The sequence below is a fragment of the Oryzias latipes genome, chromosome 24 (assembly GCF_002234675.1).
Source record: "Oryzias latipes chromosome 24, ASM223467v1".
Taxonomy (NCBI): Eukaryota; Metazoa; Chordata; class Actinopteri; order Beloniformes; family Adrianichthyidae; genus Oryzias; species Oryzias latipes.
This window is the reverse complement of record NC_019882.2, coordinates 23,163,288-23,181,641: the sequence shown is the minus strand read 5'-3', so window position 1 is coordinate 23,181,641 and position 18,354 is coordinate 23,163,288. Positions and strand designations below refer to the sequence as shown.

Sequence of the window (18,354 nt, the reverse complement as noted above, 5' to 3'; positions counted from 1 at the left end):
TTTACTTTAGCCAAGAACATCATGTCTTCTTGTGACATTGATTCTTCTTCAGCCATGTTTTCAACAAAGTCCTTTTCCAATGCTTGGATTATCTCAGATGGAACAATCATTTCCCTTACTTTGCTTCTCTTTACAAAGTGGACTTGAGTTTTAATTTCTGGAGATGACTCAATTACTGGTAAGACTTGTTTTACAATAACACGATGACTGACTCCGATCTCATCTTCATAGTCGCTTGCAGAACAGCTGTAACCAATAATGCTCCAACCAAGCAGAGACTTTTGTGCGAAAGGCTGGTCTCTCTCCCCGCTGATTACTTCTATGGGAAGTAACGCTTGAGGACAATTATATCCTATGAGCAAGCCAACTTCACAATCAAGCTTGGGAGCCATTTCCTTTGACAAATGCTTTAGATGGGGCCAATTCTCTGCTGTCTTGTTTGTGGGAATATGAGATCTGTTGGCAGGAATATAGTCTCTGGTGTAGGTCGTTGGTAACTTGACTCTCAATTCTGAGTTCATGCCTCGTACTTGTAGGTCATTCAGCTTGTGACTGGACACAACCTTAGTTTTAGATGTTATTGTGGAGATCTTGAGCTTGACTGGCTCTGATGTTGTATTGAGTGACTCTGCTGTGTCCTTTAGAATGAAGGTTGTATCGCTTTGAGTGTCAAGCAATGCATACACCAACTTCTCCTCTTGTGGGTTGTCTTTGGTAGAGATATAAACTGGAATGACTGAGGAAGTGCAACCTTGTAACTGTTGTTGCACCACTCTGTTCGATGTGACTTCCTTAGACTCTTGCTTGGTTTCTTGTTCCCGTGGATTAGGCACATTTTCTTTCACTTGATTAGTCTTTAGAGCTTCTTGATTTGTCTTTGGATTTTGTTCTTTGTCTCTTTTCTCTCTTTCTTGGTGTAAACATGTTGGGTGTGGCTTTTGGCATTTATCACACACGCTTCTGGAATAACAGCTTTTGGAGTTATGGCCTGACTTGAGACAGCCAAAACACAACTTCTCAGACTGCACAAACTTGATTCTCTCTTCGACTGGGTTTTCCATTAATTTCCGACATTTGTGGAGTGAATGACCTGGTTTCTTACAGAAAAGACACGTCTTATTTGGCTTTTCACTGGTACTTGTACTCAGAGTTTTAGTATTCAAAGCGTGACTTCTTTTTGGCTTGTCTCTAAGGAAGTGGTGTTGTTCTATGTCAGATGGCTTTAGTGCTTGCAGTGAGGTTATAGGATTGCATGCAATTCTTGCTTCTTTGTTCAGAAACTTGACAAAATAACTGAAATCAGGGAACACTTTATGTTCGTCCAGGAATTTTGTCACTGTTCTATTCCAACGTGCACTCAGCCAATCTGGTAATTTTGCTGCGATTCTCATGTTTTCAACACAGTCATTCAGCACTTGTAAGCCTTGTACGTACGGAATTGCGGACTCGACACTGCTCAAAAAGTCTGCAAACTCACGTAGATCTTTGCTGTCTTTAGTTATTTTTGGCCACATTTGAATCTTGTCTCGATATGCCTTGCCTATTACAAAGGGATTTCCAAATCGATCTTCAAGTGTGTCCCAGGCTGCAAGATATGCTGTGTCTGTTCCAACTAAAAAGTGACCTTCAATAGCCTTTTTTGCTGAACCTCCAACATACTTTCTTAAGAAAAAGAGCTTTTCATGTATGGGCAGGTTTTTACGGTCCACTAATGTTTGAAAGGACAGCTTCCAATCATTATACTGCAGCGGATCGCCTGTAAACACTGCTGGTTCAGGAATTGGAATTCTGTTAGCCGTGATAGCTTCAGCGAGTGTCTTTACAAGTTCGATGGAAGCCACTTGTTCAGAAGAAGAAGCTGCAATTTGTGTTACAGATGCTTGAGGAGGAGCATGGCAGCTTGAAGGAATCATGGGTTTAGATGGGATGAAAGGTCGTGAATGCACATTAAGGAAACTTGGTAGTAGGAGAGAACTGTCCTCTTTTACTTGTGTGTGCATAAGAGGCTTTTCTTCATCCTCATCTTTAATACTTTCAGCGTAAACTCTTAACCTTGCTTGTGCTGCGTTATGCTTTTGCATCTCTTTTAATAGTTCCACTTCTTTTCTTTTCTCCTCCAACCTGTTTTTTATTGTTGCACTTTCTGTTAGAAACTGTGCTCGTTTTTTTGCATCTTCAACTTCTAGTTCTCTGATTTCTTCTTCACGTTGATGTTGGGTTTTCATTATTTTGATGACTTCTTCTGAGGCGGCTACTTCAGCTGCTGCTAGTTGTCTTTGTACTGTGTCAGAAGATGACCGCTTGGACATATCAGACATGACCTTTGATTTGTAAGACATGCTTGAAGAAGTACTACTTGAACTACTGTGAAACACTGATTCAGAATCTGGCCAAGGAATATCTTCTGGATTGCCATCTTGTTCGAGTAAACACTGTGCTTTAGCTTTGGCTGTGTGACTGATCGTATGGCACATGTCACATTTTCTTCTTATTTCAATGTCTGGACTTCTAATTTGTCTTATTGAATCATAGATATTGCAGATTTCTTTCTGAAACGTGTCTATTGTGTCCACAGCTTCAGCGATTATTTCTATGTCTTTACCTCTCATAAATCTCCTGAAACAGTTTATGTGATACTTCCACTTTTTGTATAGACACTCAAATTCTTTTGTTAAATCAGTCAGGTGAGCTTCTTGCAGAGATTTTCCCTTTTCAGTTAGTGTGCGTTTGCGCTGACTTTTGCGAACTGCTGTTTGTTTACTTTCAGCTGATACTGATGTTTGCAGAGTTTCTTCTCCATCTGACTGCTCATTATCATCATCTTGTGTTTTACATTCTGCACCGTCTTCCTTAGTGCGCCCTTCTGTATCCTTCTCCTCATCTGCCATTTTGAGTGTAAATTGTAGCTTGTAGTTGTCTTAAGCTTGATATGCATTCACTTTTTGATGCCTCAGCTCTCTATCTTTAGCTTTCACATGCAGCTGTCTAGTTTTGTGCTGCTCCAAAAAATGCACTTTGGTTCTTGTTTGTCTAACTCTCACTTGATCACTTTACCTTAGATTTTGCAGTGCTTCGTTTAAGCATGTGATCCTTCCCTTGTATTTGCAGCTTCTTGCTTGCAGCTTGCTTCAGTCCCGACAGTGCTTTGCCTTCTCCGGGGCAGTAAAGTGTTCTACTGTGCCGGCTTGGTCATTTTTTCACACAGACGAGAGGCGTTCGAGTTCCTTGTACTGCTGTTTAATGTGGTGTTCCTTTCTTTAAACTTTACACCGCATCAACATCCGTAGAACACTTTGGCCTGCTAATGAACCAACCGGTGAACTAAAACACAAAAATTCTTCTTAATTGTTCTCTTATTGCCGTCTGTCGTGCTGACTTTGCATGTGCTGCTCTTATAGGAAACAGGAAGTGCCTATTACAACCTGTAACTGAACTCAGGTAAACTAAACATTAAAAACTCTTCAAAATTAAATCTTACTGCTCCTAAAGCTTCATAGGTGTGATATAAAATGTAGAAAATACAAATATTTAAATCTACAAATTAAAGAAAAATAATTAAAAACGTTTTAGGTAGCACTGCGGCAGAGCGCCCTCTGCTGTCAAAATAAATAACTACTAAGACATCAACTGCTATAGTATTTAATTAAGTCTATCTAATTGCATTGTAATGGTTGGACTAAACTGGATTGTAACATCTGTAATGAATCTGGACATGTTTATATTGATTTCTCATGGCTTATGTGCAGCTCTTTGAGACACCCTTGGTTGTGAATCGGTTCTCTGTAAATAAACAGAATTGACCTGAAAAACGAGAAATAATGACTGTTCATGCTTTACTGCACATAAGCAAAACTGTGATATAGCATGATATTTAGGTCTGGGGTCTTTTCTATTCTCTTGTGTCAGGGCTCAGTAAGTTCTGCAGCCAATTTATCAGTTGTGCTAATCCTCAGTCTGGTCCTGGAAGATCCAAACTAGTTCACTGAAATGATTCTTCAACAGACCTGAGGCCTGCAGCTAAAAAGGGAACCAGAAGAACATAGATTGGTTAAAGTTTTTAGAGTCTGAACTGGTTTTAGTTCAGATATTCTAGCTCTAATTAACTCTCATGTCTTTAGCCAGGGTCAGGAGATGCAGAGGGCCTGCGTCATCAGTAACTTACCCAGTCTAGTTCGCCAGAACCCTGCTGAGACATTCCGCCGGGTTGTACCAAAGGTTCGGGTATGTAAACACCATAAAGCTGCTTCAGATTTCAAGAGGTGACGGGGTTTCACCTGATATGCTTCTGTTCTCCAGGAGGTCCTAAATGGTGCAGGTGTTGAGATCCAGCTGGCAGCAGCAGCTTCGTTTTTAACCATCTTGCAGGATGACATAATTCTGATCCACACTCACACCTATTCCATTCTAAAGACTGTCCTGCAGCAACTGAACCACAGAGACACAGGTAAACTCACCTGAACCACAGAGACACAGCTTGGATTTGATTTGGATTTGAATGATTTATACAAGTATTTAAATAATACAATTTTAAAAAGTATAAAATTCAGAGTTATCAAAGCTATTTTACATATTAGGTAATACATTAATTAAAAAGCAAATATAATAAAAAAAAAAGGGCTGCACGGTGACGCAGTGGTTAGCGCTCTTGCCTCACAGCCCCTGGTTCAAGTCCCAGCTGGGGGACCTGAACCAGAACATCAATGGGGGGCCCTTTCTGTGTGGAGTTTGCATGTTCTCTCTGCGTGGGTTCTCTCTGGGATCTCCGTCTTCCTCCCACTGTCCAAAAACATGCTTCATAGGTTAATTGGTCACTCTAAATTGTCCATAGGTGTGAGTGTGAGAGTGATTGTGATTGAGGCCCTGCAACAGACTGGGGACCTGTCCAGGATGTACCCTGCCTTCGCCCACAGGTAGCCGTAATTAACCAATCAGGACAGGTAATTAATAGGCTCCGGCAGCCCCGTGACCCCGAAAGGGATAAAACGGGAGAAAATGAATGAATGAATGAATATAACAAACAAAGGAGAAAGAAGATGCCATCTTTTGACAGAGTAATTACTCATAACTAAAAATAAAGGTATTTTCCCCATACATAGAGTACAGACACAACACACATTAGATTCCTTAACCCTTGTGCTTTCTTAGATGACCCCCCCCTTGCATTGACGTGTTCTCCCTAACATGACAAAGGTGGATAAAGGTGGAAAGATTTCATGTAATCCATGGACACCAGTGAAGATCACAAATCATTGAAGAAAAAAGGTTCAGAGCACTGTCTAGTGGGTCTAGATGAGTTGCAGAAACTCAGATTGTCTTTGTAATGTTTACGTTTTATTACAACCACTGAATTAGGATGCTCAGAGCTGAGATGTTGAAATGAGGCCAATGCTGATTTTGCCTTGTGTTTGGCTGACATTGTTGTTTCTGTCACAGTGGTGAGCAGCGCCTGGTTGGAGACTCTGCTGTCAGCCATAAATGTTCTTCCCAAGGAAACCATCAAACAGGAGGTTAGCTCCAACTCAAACTTCCTGTTGTATTTGTGATTGTGTTCACCTGCTCTTTGCTAACTGATGAAAAGAACTCAGTGGATGTTCAACATTATAAATCTGTAAAATATCTTTGATAGCTGTGCCTGTCTCTGTCCTTCCAGGTGTTGAACTCTCTCATGTATCAGACGCAGATGTCTCATTTCCTTCAGGGTCGTTTGGCTGCTTGCCGTATTTTAGGAAAAGTTGCCTCTAGGTTTAATTGTCACATGTGAGTTCCACAAACTGAAACACAATGCTCCTTGTTTATCACACCTTCCTGGTACTGTGAAGACCTGAACAGGTACATCGTCTGCTTGTCAGGGTGATGAAGGAGTTGTTGCCACTGGCTCGTTCTTTGCTTCAGGATGTGGAACCTGAAGTCCGTGCCTGCATGTGCAATCACTTGGAGAGCATTGCCAGAGCCATTGGGTAACTGCTCCCAAACAAAAGAGAAACTGAACAACAGGTGACCAATGCACACCACATGTCTCTAATAAAAGCTTTCCTTGGGTTTATGCTTCAGTGAAGACAATTACAGGACAGAACTTTGGCCAGAGCTTGTTGAGCTTGCTGGAGATGAGGAGAACAGTGTCCAACTGGCAAGCTTTGACACAATCATCAACCTGATGGAGATGATAGATGGCAGTGAGTGCAGAATGAAAGCCCTCCTTGCTGAGCAAATCCCTGTACAACATATTTAAATTCCTAATTTCTTTTCAGAGGACCTACTTCCTGTCATGGTTCCCATGGTGATGATGGTTTGTGAGGCTGCAGCACAGGCGGATGAAGCAGTTATGGTGTCCCTGTCCTTCCAGTTTGGGAAGCTTTGCAATGGATTGGCTGGTGAGACCAGCACTGCTTGTTTGTTTGTTACACCTTGAAGTGTTCTTGAATCCTTACATGGATAACAAAGGCTGTAAGTGGATGTTCAGGCACCACATGAACTAAAGTTGAATATTTTATTAAGAAATGTAATTTTTTTAATATGTCTATCATTATAAGAAAAATGCTCAAGAGCAAACACCAAAAATATAATTTTCATTGGAGTGTGTCTTATAAGAACCCATCAGTGTAACAGAACATTTTCTAAATGTCTTCTATGGTCTACTTGGTCTGTAGTATATTACACATAATTTTAGTTTGAAGGAAAAGTGGATCTGGATTCGGATGGGTTTAAGAGAAATACACAATGAATTCAAAAATGTTCAAACCAAGAAAATCATAAATCTTTTTGCTACGAAAGATCATCTGAGCCTGAATTAAATTCTCAGTGTTAAAATGGCATTATAGATACGGTTTTGAATTTAGAAACAACTTCTACAAATCAACAACTTTGTTCTCTTCGATCTTTACTACCTGTAAAATATCAATACAATTTTTAGATTGTATTTTTAAACAAAATTATATGCATTTTTTGGAAACCAGAAGCTAAAAAACAATTTGTAAAAAAAAAAACTAAATAAATGGATTTAATAACAGTCTTTTGTTCCAGGCAGACACTCTGAATACTGATCCACATTTGTTTCCAGGGTATCTGTCAGAAGAGCAGAAGGGTCAACTTCTGCAGAGGTTTAGGCTCCTGTGTGTGTTAGGACTGCAAGACGAGAGCCAGCAGACAGACAGCAGCGCCCCAACTTTGATCCGCTGCAACTGCTGCTACAATATGCCGGTAACTCTCACACAGACACAGATTTGATGAAAAGCTATGTCCATGATGTCCTCTGGGTTTTTCATGCCAATAAGAGGTTATGTGATGCTAATGATGCTGAAGTGTTTTAGCAAAATGGTTTTATTGCTCTAGATCAGGGTTGCTCACACTTTATCAGGATTTGACCTACTTTTGGGGAGAGATGGGCATTGTGTGTATATATATATATATATATATATATATATATATATATATATATATATATATATATATATATATATATATATATATATATATATATATATATATATATATATATATATATATATATGTGTATTATAGATGTGTGCGGAATATGAACTGGAAACCCCAAGGTCAAAATGAGAAACACCTCTGAAGGTGGTAGAGAATGAGAGGGCAAAGATCCTGTGGGACTTCCAGATCCAGACTGATAGGATGGTAATGGAGAACCAACCAGACATTGTAGTGGTGGATAAAAAAAAGAGGAAAGCCGTTGTGGTGGATGTGGCAGTGCCAAGCGATGGGAACATCAGGAAGAAGGGACATGAGAAACTGGAGAAATACCAGGGACTCAGAGAAGAACTGGAGAAAGCTTGGAAAGTGAAGGTGACAGTGGTGCCTGTGGTAATTGGAGCAGTCGGGGCAGTAACCCCCAAGCTGGAGGAGTGGCTACAACAGATACCTGGAAAGACCTCAGACCTCTCAGTCCAGAAAAGAACAGTTCTAGGAACAGATAAGATACTGCAGGACCCTCAAGCTCCCAGGCCTCTGGTAGAGGACCCGAGCTTCTTTCACTTTCCTTATTTTTCTTTTTTTTTCTAACTTGTCCTGTCCAATTGTAGCCAGAGACAATTCTTGCATTGTGTGCGGCCAACAACAAAATCCAGCCTTGGTCGCACTTAAAATGCGTGCGGGGAATGCAGCAATGTGGCATCTTCTCTTCTCCTGCACCTTCTCCTGTTAGTCATTTATTAGTCGTCTTCTTTTTTGCAAAAAGTTATAACTGATAAGTCCATATCCAGGCTTTTACACTGACCCTGCCAGTTCAGAAAGCCTCTGCCAGTTCGGCTGCATGTTGGACAATTCAAGCATTTACTGAGCGTGCACAAGCGTTGAAGTTTGCAGCACCGCCCGAGGAGTCGATCTCTGCTGCTGCTTAGCACTAGCTTTAGCAAACTGCGCAGTCAACTCGTTTCTTGGATAACTCCAAAAAAGAGAGCGAGAATTGATTAAAAAAGAAGTGATGAAATCATTTCAGTGATAAATAGCAGACAAAACTCTGAGCAGCGGCTAAGCTCAGCTGACAGGTTGTGTCTGCTGGGACTGTGAGTGACGGAGTGAGACGAGCAGTGAAGGAAGTGGCCACTCGCTCTTTTGCATCAACTAATCAGCAGCTTCGGGGGGTCGGGTCCGGTCGGGGGGTCGGGTCCGGTGCCTGGGTGGGGCGGGCTGGGGCGCTGCGCGGTCTTCTGGGCTTGGGTGTGGAGTGTGTGGTGGGGGGGGATGGAGTGGTGGTCTGGCTCGGCTTGGGGGGTTGGTCCCTTTGCCTGTGCTGGGGGGAATTGGCGGGGGGCCCTGCTCGGGGGGGGAGGCCCAGCGGCGCTGGATGGGCTGCCCGTCTACACCTGGGGCTGGGATCAACCCTTCCCTGGCTCTGGGACGGGACGGGACAACCCTCTTGGGGCCCCCGGTCGCTTTGGGTGTCATCCGCTGTGGCTGCGGGGTCTGGGGTGGGGTGGAGGGGGGCTTGCCGGCTCTGTCCTGTGGGGGGGCTTTCTGGGGGGGGGGCACTATTGGTACGGGACCTTGGGGGGTTGACGGGTCGGGGTCTCCGCTGAGGCATCGGCGGTTGCCCCGGCCGGTTGGCTGCCCCCAGGGCCAGCACTTGGGGGTGGGGGCCTGGACTTGCCTCAACCGCCGGGGGGGCGGCGCTTTCTGGCTCCTCTCTCTCTGTGTGGGGTGGGTGGTGCTGGGCCTGGGGTTTCGGCGCCTCCGGGGATGGGACCCCTGGGCTGAGGGGACCTGGCCCCTATGCTGGGGGGGGCTGGGGGGGGGGGCTGTTTGACCACCGGGGGACAGTCTACCAGCTGTCCCCAACTTACCCCCTTCCTCATATAATCTCATATTAGGGTGAGGGGGTGGGGGGTTTAGCCTGCAATGCACCATGGGGGGGAGCTACTTGGCAGTGGTCCCCCTCCCAAGGTTGCCGTATGGAGTGGGCCCCCCCTCTCTCGGTTTTATTTGCACCTTAGACATGTAGGGCCCTTGGTAGGGGGGGTGCTTGGACATCACTGCCAGCAAGCAGCAGATGTCCTCCTAGCACCCTACCCGCCAATTTTAACTGCACCCCCTTAGTGCACACACCCTTTACTCCTCAAAATATACATTCAAACATAAACACACACACACATGCACACACACACCCTCACAAACACACACACATGCACACACATATTGCAAGGAAGGTGGGACATAGGACCATTTGTCGCCTAGCCCTTCCCTGGTGGGGGGTACTGGGCCCTTGGCAACGGTGGCCGTGGCCCCTGGGTGCCGGTTTCCTGGGCCCGGCGGTGCTCTCTCCGCGCGGGAAGAGGGTTCACATTACACCTGTGGGGTGGGTTCTGGTCCTTGCCCCTGAGCGCTGGGCCCCGCCAAATTTCCAACTGTCGAGCCATGTTTACAACACCCCTCGTGGGCCCCCCTTTTCCGCGGGGTGCTCCCCTCCTGGGCGGGGGCTGCTGGCCCCTGCTTTGCTCCTTCCTGGACCAACCGTGGGCCGGGTGGGTGGCTGCCTGGAGTGTGGAGCGGGTCTCCCTTGGGGGGTCCTGGCTCGTACCTGGGGTTGGGGCAGGGGGATGCCCAGAACTCTTGGGTGGTGATGGGGTGCTCGTCTGGGGCTGTGGGCGCCCTTCTCGGGTGGGGCCCAGCGTTGGGCCCTCCCGGTGCGGCGGGGGGGCTGCTCTCCTGGTTGGGCTGGGGCGGCGCTCTCTTTCCCCCCATGCCTCCCTGCTCTCTGGCTCTGGGGGCCTCGTGGCGGTATTGCTGGCCCTTGCCTGGGTGGCGGATGTGATTGCCGGGGGGCGGTTGTTCTCTGCCTGCTGCCGTGTGGCGTTGGGGGGTTACAGCTGCCGCTGCGGCGGGGGTCTTGGTGTGAGGGTGGCTGGGCACTCTCCCTCCTTCTTTTCACATTCCATCATCCATTTTAGAAGAACATGAACACTCACCTGAGCACAGGTGTTAGCTCACATTTGCAGTAATAGTTTGCGTGATTGAATGAATGAAATATTTCACACTAGTTGGTTTAAAGGCATGGGTATGCGTGTGTGAACACTATCTGTTTTGTGTACATGTTGACAAGTGGACATTTTTGCAGCTAGCAGGTGTGTTGATAACATTTGAGTGTGTGTGTGGACAGGCCCCGCCCTTTGAGATTTGTACCTTACCGTAATGATAAACAACCAGTAAACCTGTTGCTTTATGCTGCTTCATGGTCTTATCCTCCCCCCCCACCTATTATCACCCTCCTAACCCCCCCCCCCCTCTCTCTAACATCCCTCTCTCTTTTTCCCTTCTTTCCTTTTCCGTCCGGTCCAACACCAAAGATTTTCAAACATGACTGAAATTAATAAAGTCTGGCCTTGATTACAAAAGGGGTTTATTCAGACATACCTCTGGTTTGTCTGAAGATTAATAACCCCTGTTGTTAAAGTAAAATATGTCCAACACAAGAGGCCCTCAGTTCTCATCTGCCTGACCAGCTGTTGGACAGGACAAGTAAAAAAAATAAATAAATAAACTAATCAGCAGCTTCTTTGGAAGGAGGCCAGGGAGAGCAGAGAGCGCTCTATTTGTCTTTAAATTATTTTGAAATATTGTCCAATTGTCCAAAAATGGCGAGCATTATCCGATATTGCCCACCATTTTTGTTTCACCACTAATGTTAGGTTGGGGTTATGAGGGGCTGTAAGCCAGTGGGAGGGAGTGTAGACAAAGAAATGATAAGTGATCACAAGGTTCATGCGTGCATTTGCTCTGTATCCGTTTAAGTTGTAGTTTTAGTTTGATTGTTCCTGAGCACCTTTAACGCCACATCATCCATGTCTCCCCCTGCTTATCTGAGATAACAGGCAGCTCTCTGCCGGGACCCTCGCATCATTGCTCTTGTGGATTCAATGTTCTTCCCTATTTTCTTTGTTAGTCTGCATGCGTCCATGTATAAAGATGTCAGTGTTGTCTCTTTTAGGATGTTTATTCAGCTGTTTTAGGGATGTGTACTCTATTTTGTTCACATTCTTGAGTTTACTTAAATTAATGTCTTCCGGAAATGTTTAAAACTGAGAGGAAGTGGGTTTGATATGATTACACTTATGTTCAGGTCCATGTTTATTTGATCAAATCCTTGTGGTTTGGGGATGCACGGCCCTGACAAAGATGCATTGTCACGTTCTCCGGGACACATGATGGTGTTGGGGATCTTTTAATTTTGACATTTAAATGAAAGAACAGCTGTCTTTCATATTTTACATGTATGTTTATATTTAACAACATTGATTCTGTTTTGTTATTATTCTAATCTCTTGTCTTGTTTGGCTTTGTTTAATAGAAACCATGAATTATATGAAGCACATGAACAATTCCTTTGATAAGTAAGTGGCGTGTGGGTGGATCGGATTGACGTCTTATCATTTTTCAAAGTGTACAATCCTTGAGGTCACAAGGTTGAGATGAAATCACCAATACCTCCTTTACAATGGGAAATGAAGATAGGCTTACTTCCCACCAATGGTCCCACCAGAGTTGAATTTCTGATAAACTCCTGATGTCCTAGAAAAAGACACAGGTCTGTTGATTTGGGCTAAAAAAGTAATTAAAAGACCACTGCAAATGCTTTTCTAATAGATCAAATTTTGATTAAATGAAGACAGCTGTGGGTAATCAAAAACCTGACCTTGGGGTGACTCTGACAGACCTGAAATTCTAACATGACATGAAGCAACACCAACCTAAAGACAATCCATCCACACATCAATCCTTCTACCCTCCTATCTGTTTATTGTTCTTTTCTTTGGTCAACTAAATGGCAGACTGTTTTGTCAGAAAACATCAAAGTGTTCCAATAGTTAAGCAGGTTGCCTTATTCTTAAAAATCCTATAAGATACAAAAATATACTTTTAGACTTCTAAATAGAAAGAGACAACTCCTAACTTTTGTCATTTGGAAGCAGCTTCTTTTCACCTTCAGGCCCTAAAGCACAGCAGAGTCTTATTTTGTGTCTTCTTTTTATATAGGCCATGGTGGCGTTTGCGGACTCTGCTCACTTCCTTTCCAAGCTCTACTCCTCCTTCTCTAGTCTCTGCACTGACCCTGAGGTCAGCGTCAGGCGAAGCGCCGCTGCCAGTTTTCATCAGGTCAGACCATAACCCCTCACCCCAACAGTCAGGAGGTATGTAGGAAGCGTTCGTGCAGGGTTTACCTCTCCCAGAACAAAGTGGGCTGATTGTGAATGAGGCAGACATGAAACTTTTCATTTCCAAAAATGGCTTCATTTAACAAAAAACAAATGAAACTCATGATTAACTAATATATGTAACCTTTTGAATGCAGTTAGTGTTGATTTACACATCTACACAGGGACCTTCTTCCCTTACAAGTACAAACTTGGCTCATCCTGAATGCTTATTGTCCTTATTGTTACAGTAAACATTATTGTAGATCAAATTGAAGCATCTCAAATAAACATATTTAGTTCAACCTCTAATTTTCATAATATTCCCATGCTTCCTTGAGCCCTGAAACCCACCTTTGATCTCATTCTGTCTATTGAAAAGATACATTTTTATGCATATTTACACAGGACAGCAAGTCACTTAGGTCATCGTTTTACCCAGATTACACTGGACCTGAGAACAGGAGGGTCGGGTAAATGTTTAACACAGGACCGGTTAGCGTATTTCATCTATGAAGCACAATGTTTCATTTCCAGAGCAAACTTTTTGCCAATAAAGCATTTTCAAGGAATCTGACCCTCCTTGATCACCTACAACAGCCACATATGTTTGTGCAACTTTCTGTTGTGATGGAATCGTACCTTCACCCAAAATACAGTAGAGCTATTGGGAAAGCACACTCTCCAGCCTCCTCAGAAAAGTCTATTTCAGAATGTTGAAGAGGAGAGATCGGCCAATAGTTGCCCCTCAGATTTAGGAACAACACTGCGGTTTAAGTCCTGGTCGTTGAAATGTGAGTCAGTCTCTCTATTTGGTTGGTGGAAGTTCGCTCGTCCAGTCCATATGTGTTTTGTGGATTTGGAGAAGGCATTTGACCGTGTCCCTGTGGTTTCCTGTGGACGGTCCCTCTGGGGGTTTGGGGTCTGGGGAGCCTTCCTGTGGGCTGTCCGGTTGTGTTTTATGTCTTAAAGAAAAACATGTTAAACGCGGCTCCATCTTACCTGATCCACCCTTACTCGTGTGCTGTAGTGTTCACCATGACAGCATGTCCATAGAAAAAATGTACATGAACATTTTCAGTGAGCGTTTTACAACTGTGACATTGTGTGCAGGCCGCCTGTGTGCCCCGTACACGTTTGCCCATTTCTTCCAGTAGGCAGCCCACATCCACCTGTGAGGGCAGCTGTGATTAAGGCTTAATGGAAGCAAATTTGAGCTAATGAGGAATGAATCCAGCACAGAGCCTTGTGGTACACTGTGACTGAGCTTTGTAAAGAAGACACATCATTTACATGAACGCACAACAATCTATCAAATAAAAGGACTTCAAGTAGCTTAAAGCTGTTCCTGCAGTGCCAAAGACATGTTCCACCCTCTAATAAAAGTTTCTAATCAATAGTGTCAAATGCAGCACTGAGGTCTAAAAGATCAAGAACAGACACAAGTTCAATGTCTGCAGCCATGAGGAGATCTTTGTTCCCTTCAGCAGAACCTTTTCTGTGCTATGAGAGAAGGTGAGATTGGATACAGGCCTGTGTTTATCTGAAACGTCTTGATCAGGGCTACATATTCAACTGAAGCCGTAATCCAAAGCAACAAAAGTTATTATTAAGGACAAATGTGGTAACATTTCTCCAACCAAATTTCTGAAATATCAATCTCCAGCTGATAGGAACAGGTAACTGAAGTACTTTTTTCCTGTAACATGTATTCAGGAACTTGAAATGAACTGGTCTGACCACTAGCATGGCATGCTGGGTTTCAATTATCTGGTTCCAAGTGCTTTCTGAACAGTCAGATTTTCCCAGGAAATGGGTGCCGGGGGGAAAATCTTGGTGAATCTCTTTTAGGGAACAACTGGCAGCCAAAGGCGGTTTTGCCAGTTCTACAGTTTCCTCAAGTCTTTTGGTCCAGCTTTTCTACCAAGGTTCCAAAACGAAATATTTCACTTGTTGCACAACACACTAAAGCAATGCATTACATCTAAAATTGTTTTCTTTTAAGACCTGTAAGTTTAGTTATACAATGACAGTTTAAAGCAAAACACAAACAAAGGCAGGATGGTAAATGTTTGGTGAAAGAAATAATCTATGAAAATTAGAAATATGTGAAGATGGAATGAGAACAAAATGCTGCAACCTATTTGCCCCAGGCAACCTGTCTTTGTCACTCCTGCCATTCTGATCTGGTTTACATGATGGTTACACCTCTTCCTGTCAGGTGCTGAAGCTGATCAGCCCAAACAGCCACCTGGTGCACAAAGAGTTTCTGCTGCTGCTGCAGGACGACTCCCTGGAGGTGAGACGCTCACGCACAGCAGGAGCTGCAGGCTTTTCATTTGATGTAGTGCTGCGCCCTCTGGAGGACAGAAATCCACCGTACTTCAAGAAATGGAGTAAAGGAAGCTTGAATTTTCTCATTTTCTAGAACTGAATAAAATACGGAAGGAAACTCAGAAACGGACCTGTTTTTGCCGGTGTGTAACAGAAAGTCTGTTCTGGGGCAGCATCTTGGACTGCTGATTTGCTCTTTACCCTACCAAAGTAAAGTTATTCGTTCCAGTCTTGTTTCAAAGATATTTCATTATTATTGATAAAATCATTATGAAACAAGACTTGAAGAGTGTCCCTCAGCCGTCACATACTGAGCTCAGATGAACAGTTTTCCTCCTTGGCTTGAACAGTCAGATTTGACTGATGTAGTGTGGACAGAATGGAGGCAGCGTGTGGATGACACACAAGGAGATGACTTGTTAGAGTGTAACAGGTTTCTAGTGTTACCGTTCTCATTGTCTCTGCTAGAGCTGTTATCTGTGTTTTGGAATCTGCTACAATCTTGTCATTAAACCTTTCGAAAAGCTTCTTGCACGTACTGTACGTGTGAAACTGGGTTCTGAAGAAAGGGAGCTCTGAGAGGTTTTTAATGTGTTCCATGTAGCATGTCTAAATGTATGTAGGAGAACCTGCAGATTCGTGAAACAGGATCTGTGAAAAGACATACCTGAAGCTGTTCTTTACATGCCTGCTTTGCTGTTTAGGTGCTGGACGCTCTGATGAACCACCTTGAGGAAACTCTTGAGCTGCTTCTGTTGGGAGAAGACTCCCCAATGGTAAAGATGTGGTGACACAAAGAAGCTCAGTCCCTTTCTGATCAGATCATGGCTGCCTGAACCTGATGTCTACTTCCCTCTCTCTGTTCTCTTGCGGGACTCAGCTGCCAGAGCTGCTGTCGGTGCTGCTGTTAGCTGAAAAAAAAGTTGGAAGTTCCCTGCGTTGGCGGCTTCATGAGAAGTTGCTCCAGCAATACAGCTGCTTGGCAAGGCTGCTTTCTGGGGAGCTGCTGCATCAGAGCTTTTCCCACCGCATCTTCAGCCTCCTCATCACCAACGTTAGCAGCCCCGTAATCCATGCTCTACAGTAGCTACAGCTGAAGGGGGTAACTAACTCTGCTCTGCTTTCCATGGCTGCAGAAAGTCCTTCCAGTGCAGAAGGAGGCTGCACGAACTCTTTGCACAATCATGCGTTACAACCGCAAGCAGGAACAACGTCAGGAGATGATGGAACGTTTGATCCAAGGTCAGAGTATCTTCTGCTTTTTCCAGCTTTAGTGAAGATGAAAACAAATGTGTCAGGACAAGACAAAGAGGACTTTCTCTGATTGTAGATTTGGCTTTGGGTCGAAGCTATTGGAACCGTCTTAGGTTCCTTGACGTCTGTGAAATTGCCACAGAGATTTTCTCAAAAAAATACTTCAGTAAATATTTCCTGATTCCAGCGCTGGAGCTTGCCCATGACCCCATTGCCAATGTGAGGTACTTCAATGCATTTCTACTAAGCCACAAGCTGAAATTTGACAAATATTAAGGTCACCACATCCCACTCAATAGCTTGTCCTGCTCACCTGTTTCTTAGATACAAGCTCTGCCAGCTGCTGCCCAGGTTGCGCTTATGTCTCTGCCTGCCAGCAGACAAACTTCTGCTGCAGAAATTGGACTTTTGTGTTCAGAAACTTTTATGCAGGGAAAAAGACAAAGATGTGGTGGCCACAATCCCGAAGGTAAACCTCACCAAAGAACTGTCCGGATTGAGGATGGGCTGTGATGGTGTTCAAGATTCTGTGTGTAACTATATCTAATATCATTTTCAGACTGTGCTGGAACTGAACAAACTGGACCTGTCAGAACCTGTAAGCTGCAAAGCATGTGTTCTGCAAATGCATTAGGCAAACATTTGTTCCAAACTCCATCTTCTGGGTATGTGCAGTTTCACAAGAGGCAGGAGAGGGACCTGCTGGACCTGAAGAAAAAGAAAGAAGAGACTGTCCAGCTGGAAATGGTGAGTCAAAAGCCAGAACGTGACTCCAGCTTGGAACTGGCCAACTTGGTCCAACTGGTTTTAATGTCATACTGCTGTTTGTTGTGTTATGTGTTGTCAGGAACAGTTGGAACAGGACAGCGATGGTAAAGTGACCTCTGACAGGCACACAGAGAGAAAGCGTGAGCTGAACCTTCATCCTCTCAAAAGATTTTTGGACCAAAGCTTTGGTTAACCTTTTCCTCCAACAGGAAGAGACAGCAAGACCAGCCTGACTTTCACTAAGTCTGTGTCCATCTCCTCCCCAGTAGCAGCACCACCCTCTGGTAAGTTGATGATAAAGATGATAGCAATAACCATTATTTCTTAAATACACCTTTGTCCTCTTGAGCCCTCTACACTAGCACAAGTAACATACAGCTGCAAATCTTCCTTTCCTTTCTTGGATCTGATTTCCTCTTATTGTCAACTGAGAATTTTCCTGTAATCCATGTTTCTAGAAAATTGATCTGAATAATGTGTCTTAAAAATAGAGTATGTTCCTGTGGATATAAAGGTTACAGTAATTACAGCGTTAGCTAAAAATCAGAAAATATCTCATTATTTGAAAAATCATCTAAGGTGCTTGAAAAAAAACTGTTGCAGATCAACTCCTTAAGCACCTGATCAAAATTATTTTTTAGGATTAAGGAGGATTTTTGAGTGAGGATTTGGAGCTCATCACAGCATAGAAATGGTTCTGCTAGAGGGAACAATGATCTCCTCATGGTGTAGACACTGGACCTGTTCTTGTTCTTTTAGACCTCAGTGCTGCATTTGACATCATTAATCAGAACATTTTTTTGCAGAGACTGGAATATATCATTGGTATCACAGGAACAGCTTTAAGCTGTTCTATTATGTCCTTTTTTATGTCAAACCTTTTATCTGATAGATTGCAGGGTAATTGTGTAACCGATGAGTCTTTCTCACCCAGCAATCAGTCATGGTGCACCACAAGGCTCTGTGCTTGGTTCACTCCTAATTAGTTCAACATGCTCCCTTGGGTAACATTATTCAGTAGCACAGCATACATTTTCTTTGCTGCTGATACTCAGATATATTTACCTATTAAACCAGGAAAGGTTGGTTCTCCCAGCAGATGAAGATCTGTCAAGAATGTCTTGAAGATAGATCCAGGAGTTTTGTGTTAGTCACTTTCCTTGTCTCTCATTGTTAAAGTTACTAATACAGTGATCCCTTGCTATATCACGGTTTACTTTTCACGGTTTTGCTACTTCACGGATTTGGATTGTGCATTGTGTTCTGCATTCTGATTGGCTAAAAAGTCACTCAGCGAGTAGCTCAAGAATGGGACCCTTTGATGAGCCGTTCATTACAGTTCTCCAACATAATC

The 18,354-nt window shown here is 43.8% G+C and overlaps 1 protein-coding gene across 6 annotated transcripts in view; it reads left to right on the top strand.

The window, feature by feature from the left end:
• Positions 1-18,354, top strand: part of ppp4r4 (protein phosphatase 4 regulatory subunit 4) — a 32,677-nt gene that overhangs the window by 10,947 nt on the left and 3,376 nt on the right. For 4 of the 6 annotated variants that reach the window (XM_023952866.1, XM_023952867.1, XM_023952868.1 and 1 more), the window contains 19 exons: positions 4,119-4,221; positions 4,297-4,444; positions 5,434-5,507; positions 5,651-5,757; positions 5,850-5,957; positions 6,052-6,173; positions 6,249-6,371; positions 7,058-7,197; positions 12,487-12,606; positions 14,866-14,943; positions 15,683-15,754; positions 15,859-16,032; positions 16,115-16,220; positions 16,309-16,456; positions 16,557-16,701; positions 16,792-16,830; positions 16,908-16,979; positions 17,080-17,140; positions 17,210-17,284. In XM_023952866.1, the coding sequence (XP_023808634.1) occupies positions 4,119-4,221; positions 4,297-4,444; positions 5,434-5,507; positions 5,651-5,757; positions 5,850-5,957; positions 6,052-6,173; positions 6,249-6,371; positions 7,058-7,197; positions 12,487-12,606; positions 14,866-14,943; positions 15,683-15,754; positions 15,859-16,032; positions 16,115-16,220; positions 16,309-16,456; positions 16,557-16,701; positions 16,792-16,830; positions 16,908-16,979; positions 17,080-17,140; positions 17,210-17,284 (2,015 nt within the window). The remainder of the gene's footprint in view (positions 1-4,118; positions 4,222-4,296; positions 4,445-5,433; positions 5,508-5,650; positions 5,758-5,849; positions 5,958-6,051; positions 6,174-6,248; positions 6,372-7,057; positions 7,198-12,486; positions 12,607-14,865; positions 14,944-15,682; positions 15,755-15,858; positions 16,033-16,114; positions 16,221-16,308; positions 16,457-16,556; positions 16,702-16,791; positions 16,831-16,907; positions 16,980-17,079; positions 17,141-17,209; positions 17,285-18,354) is intronic. The other 2 variants (XM_023952865.1, XM_023952869.1) reach the window with 2 other exon arrangements.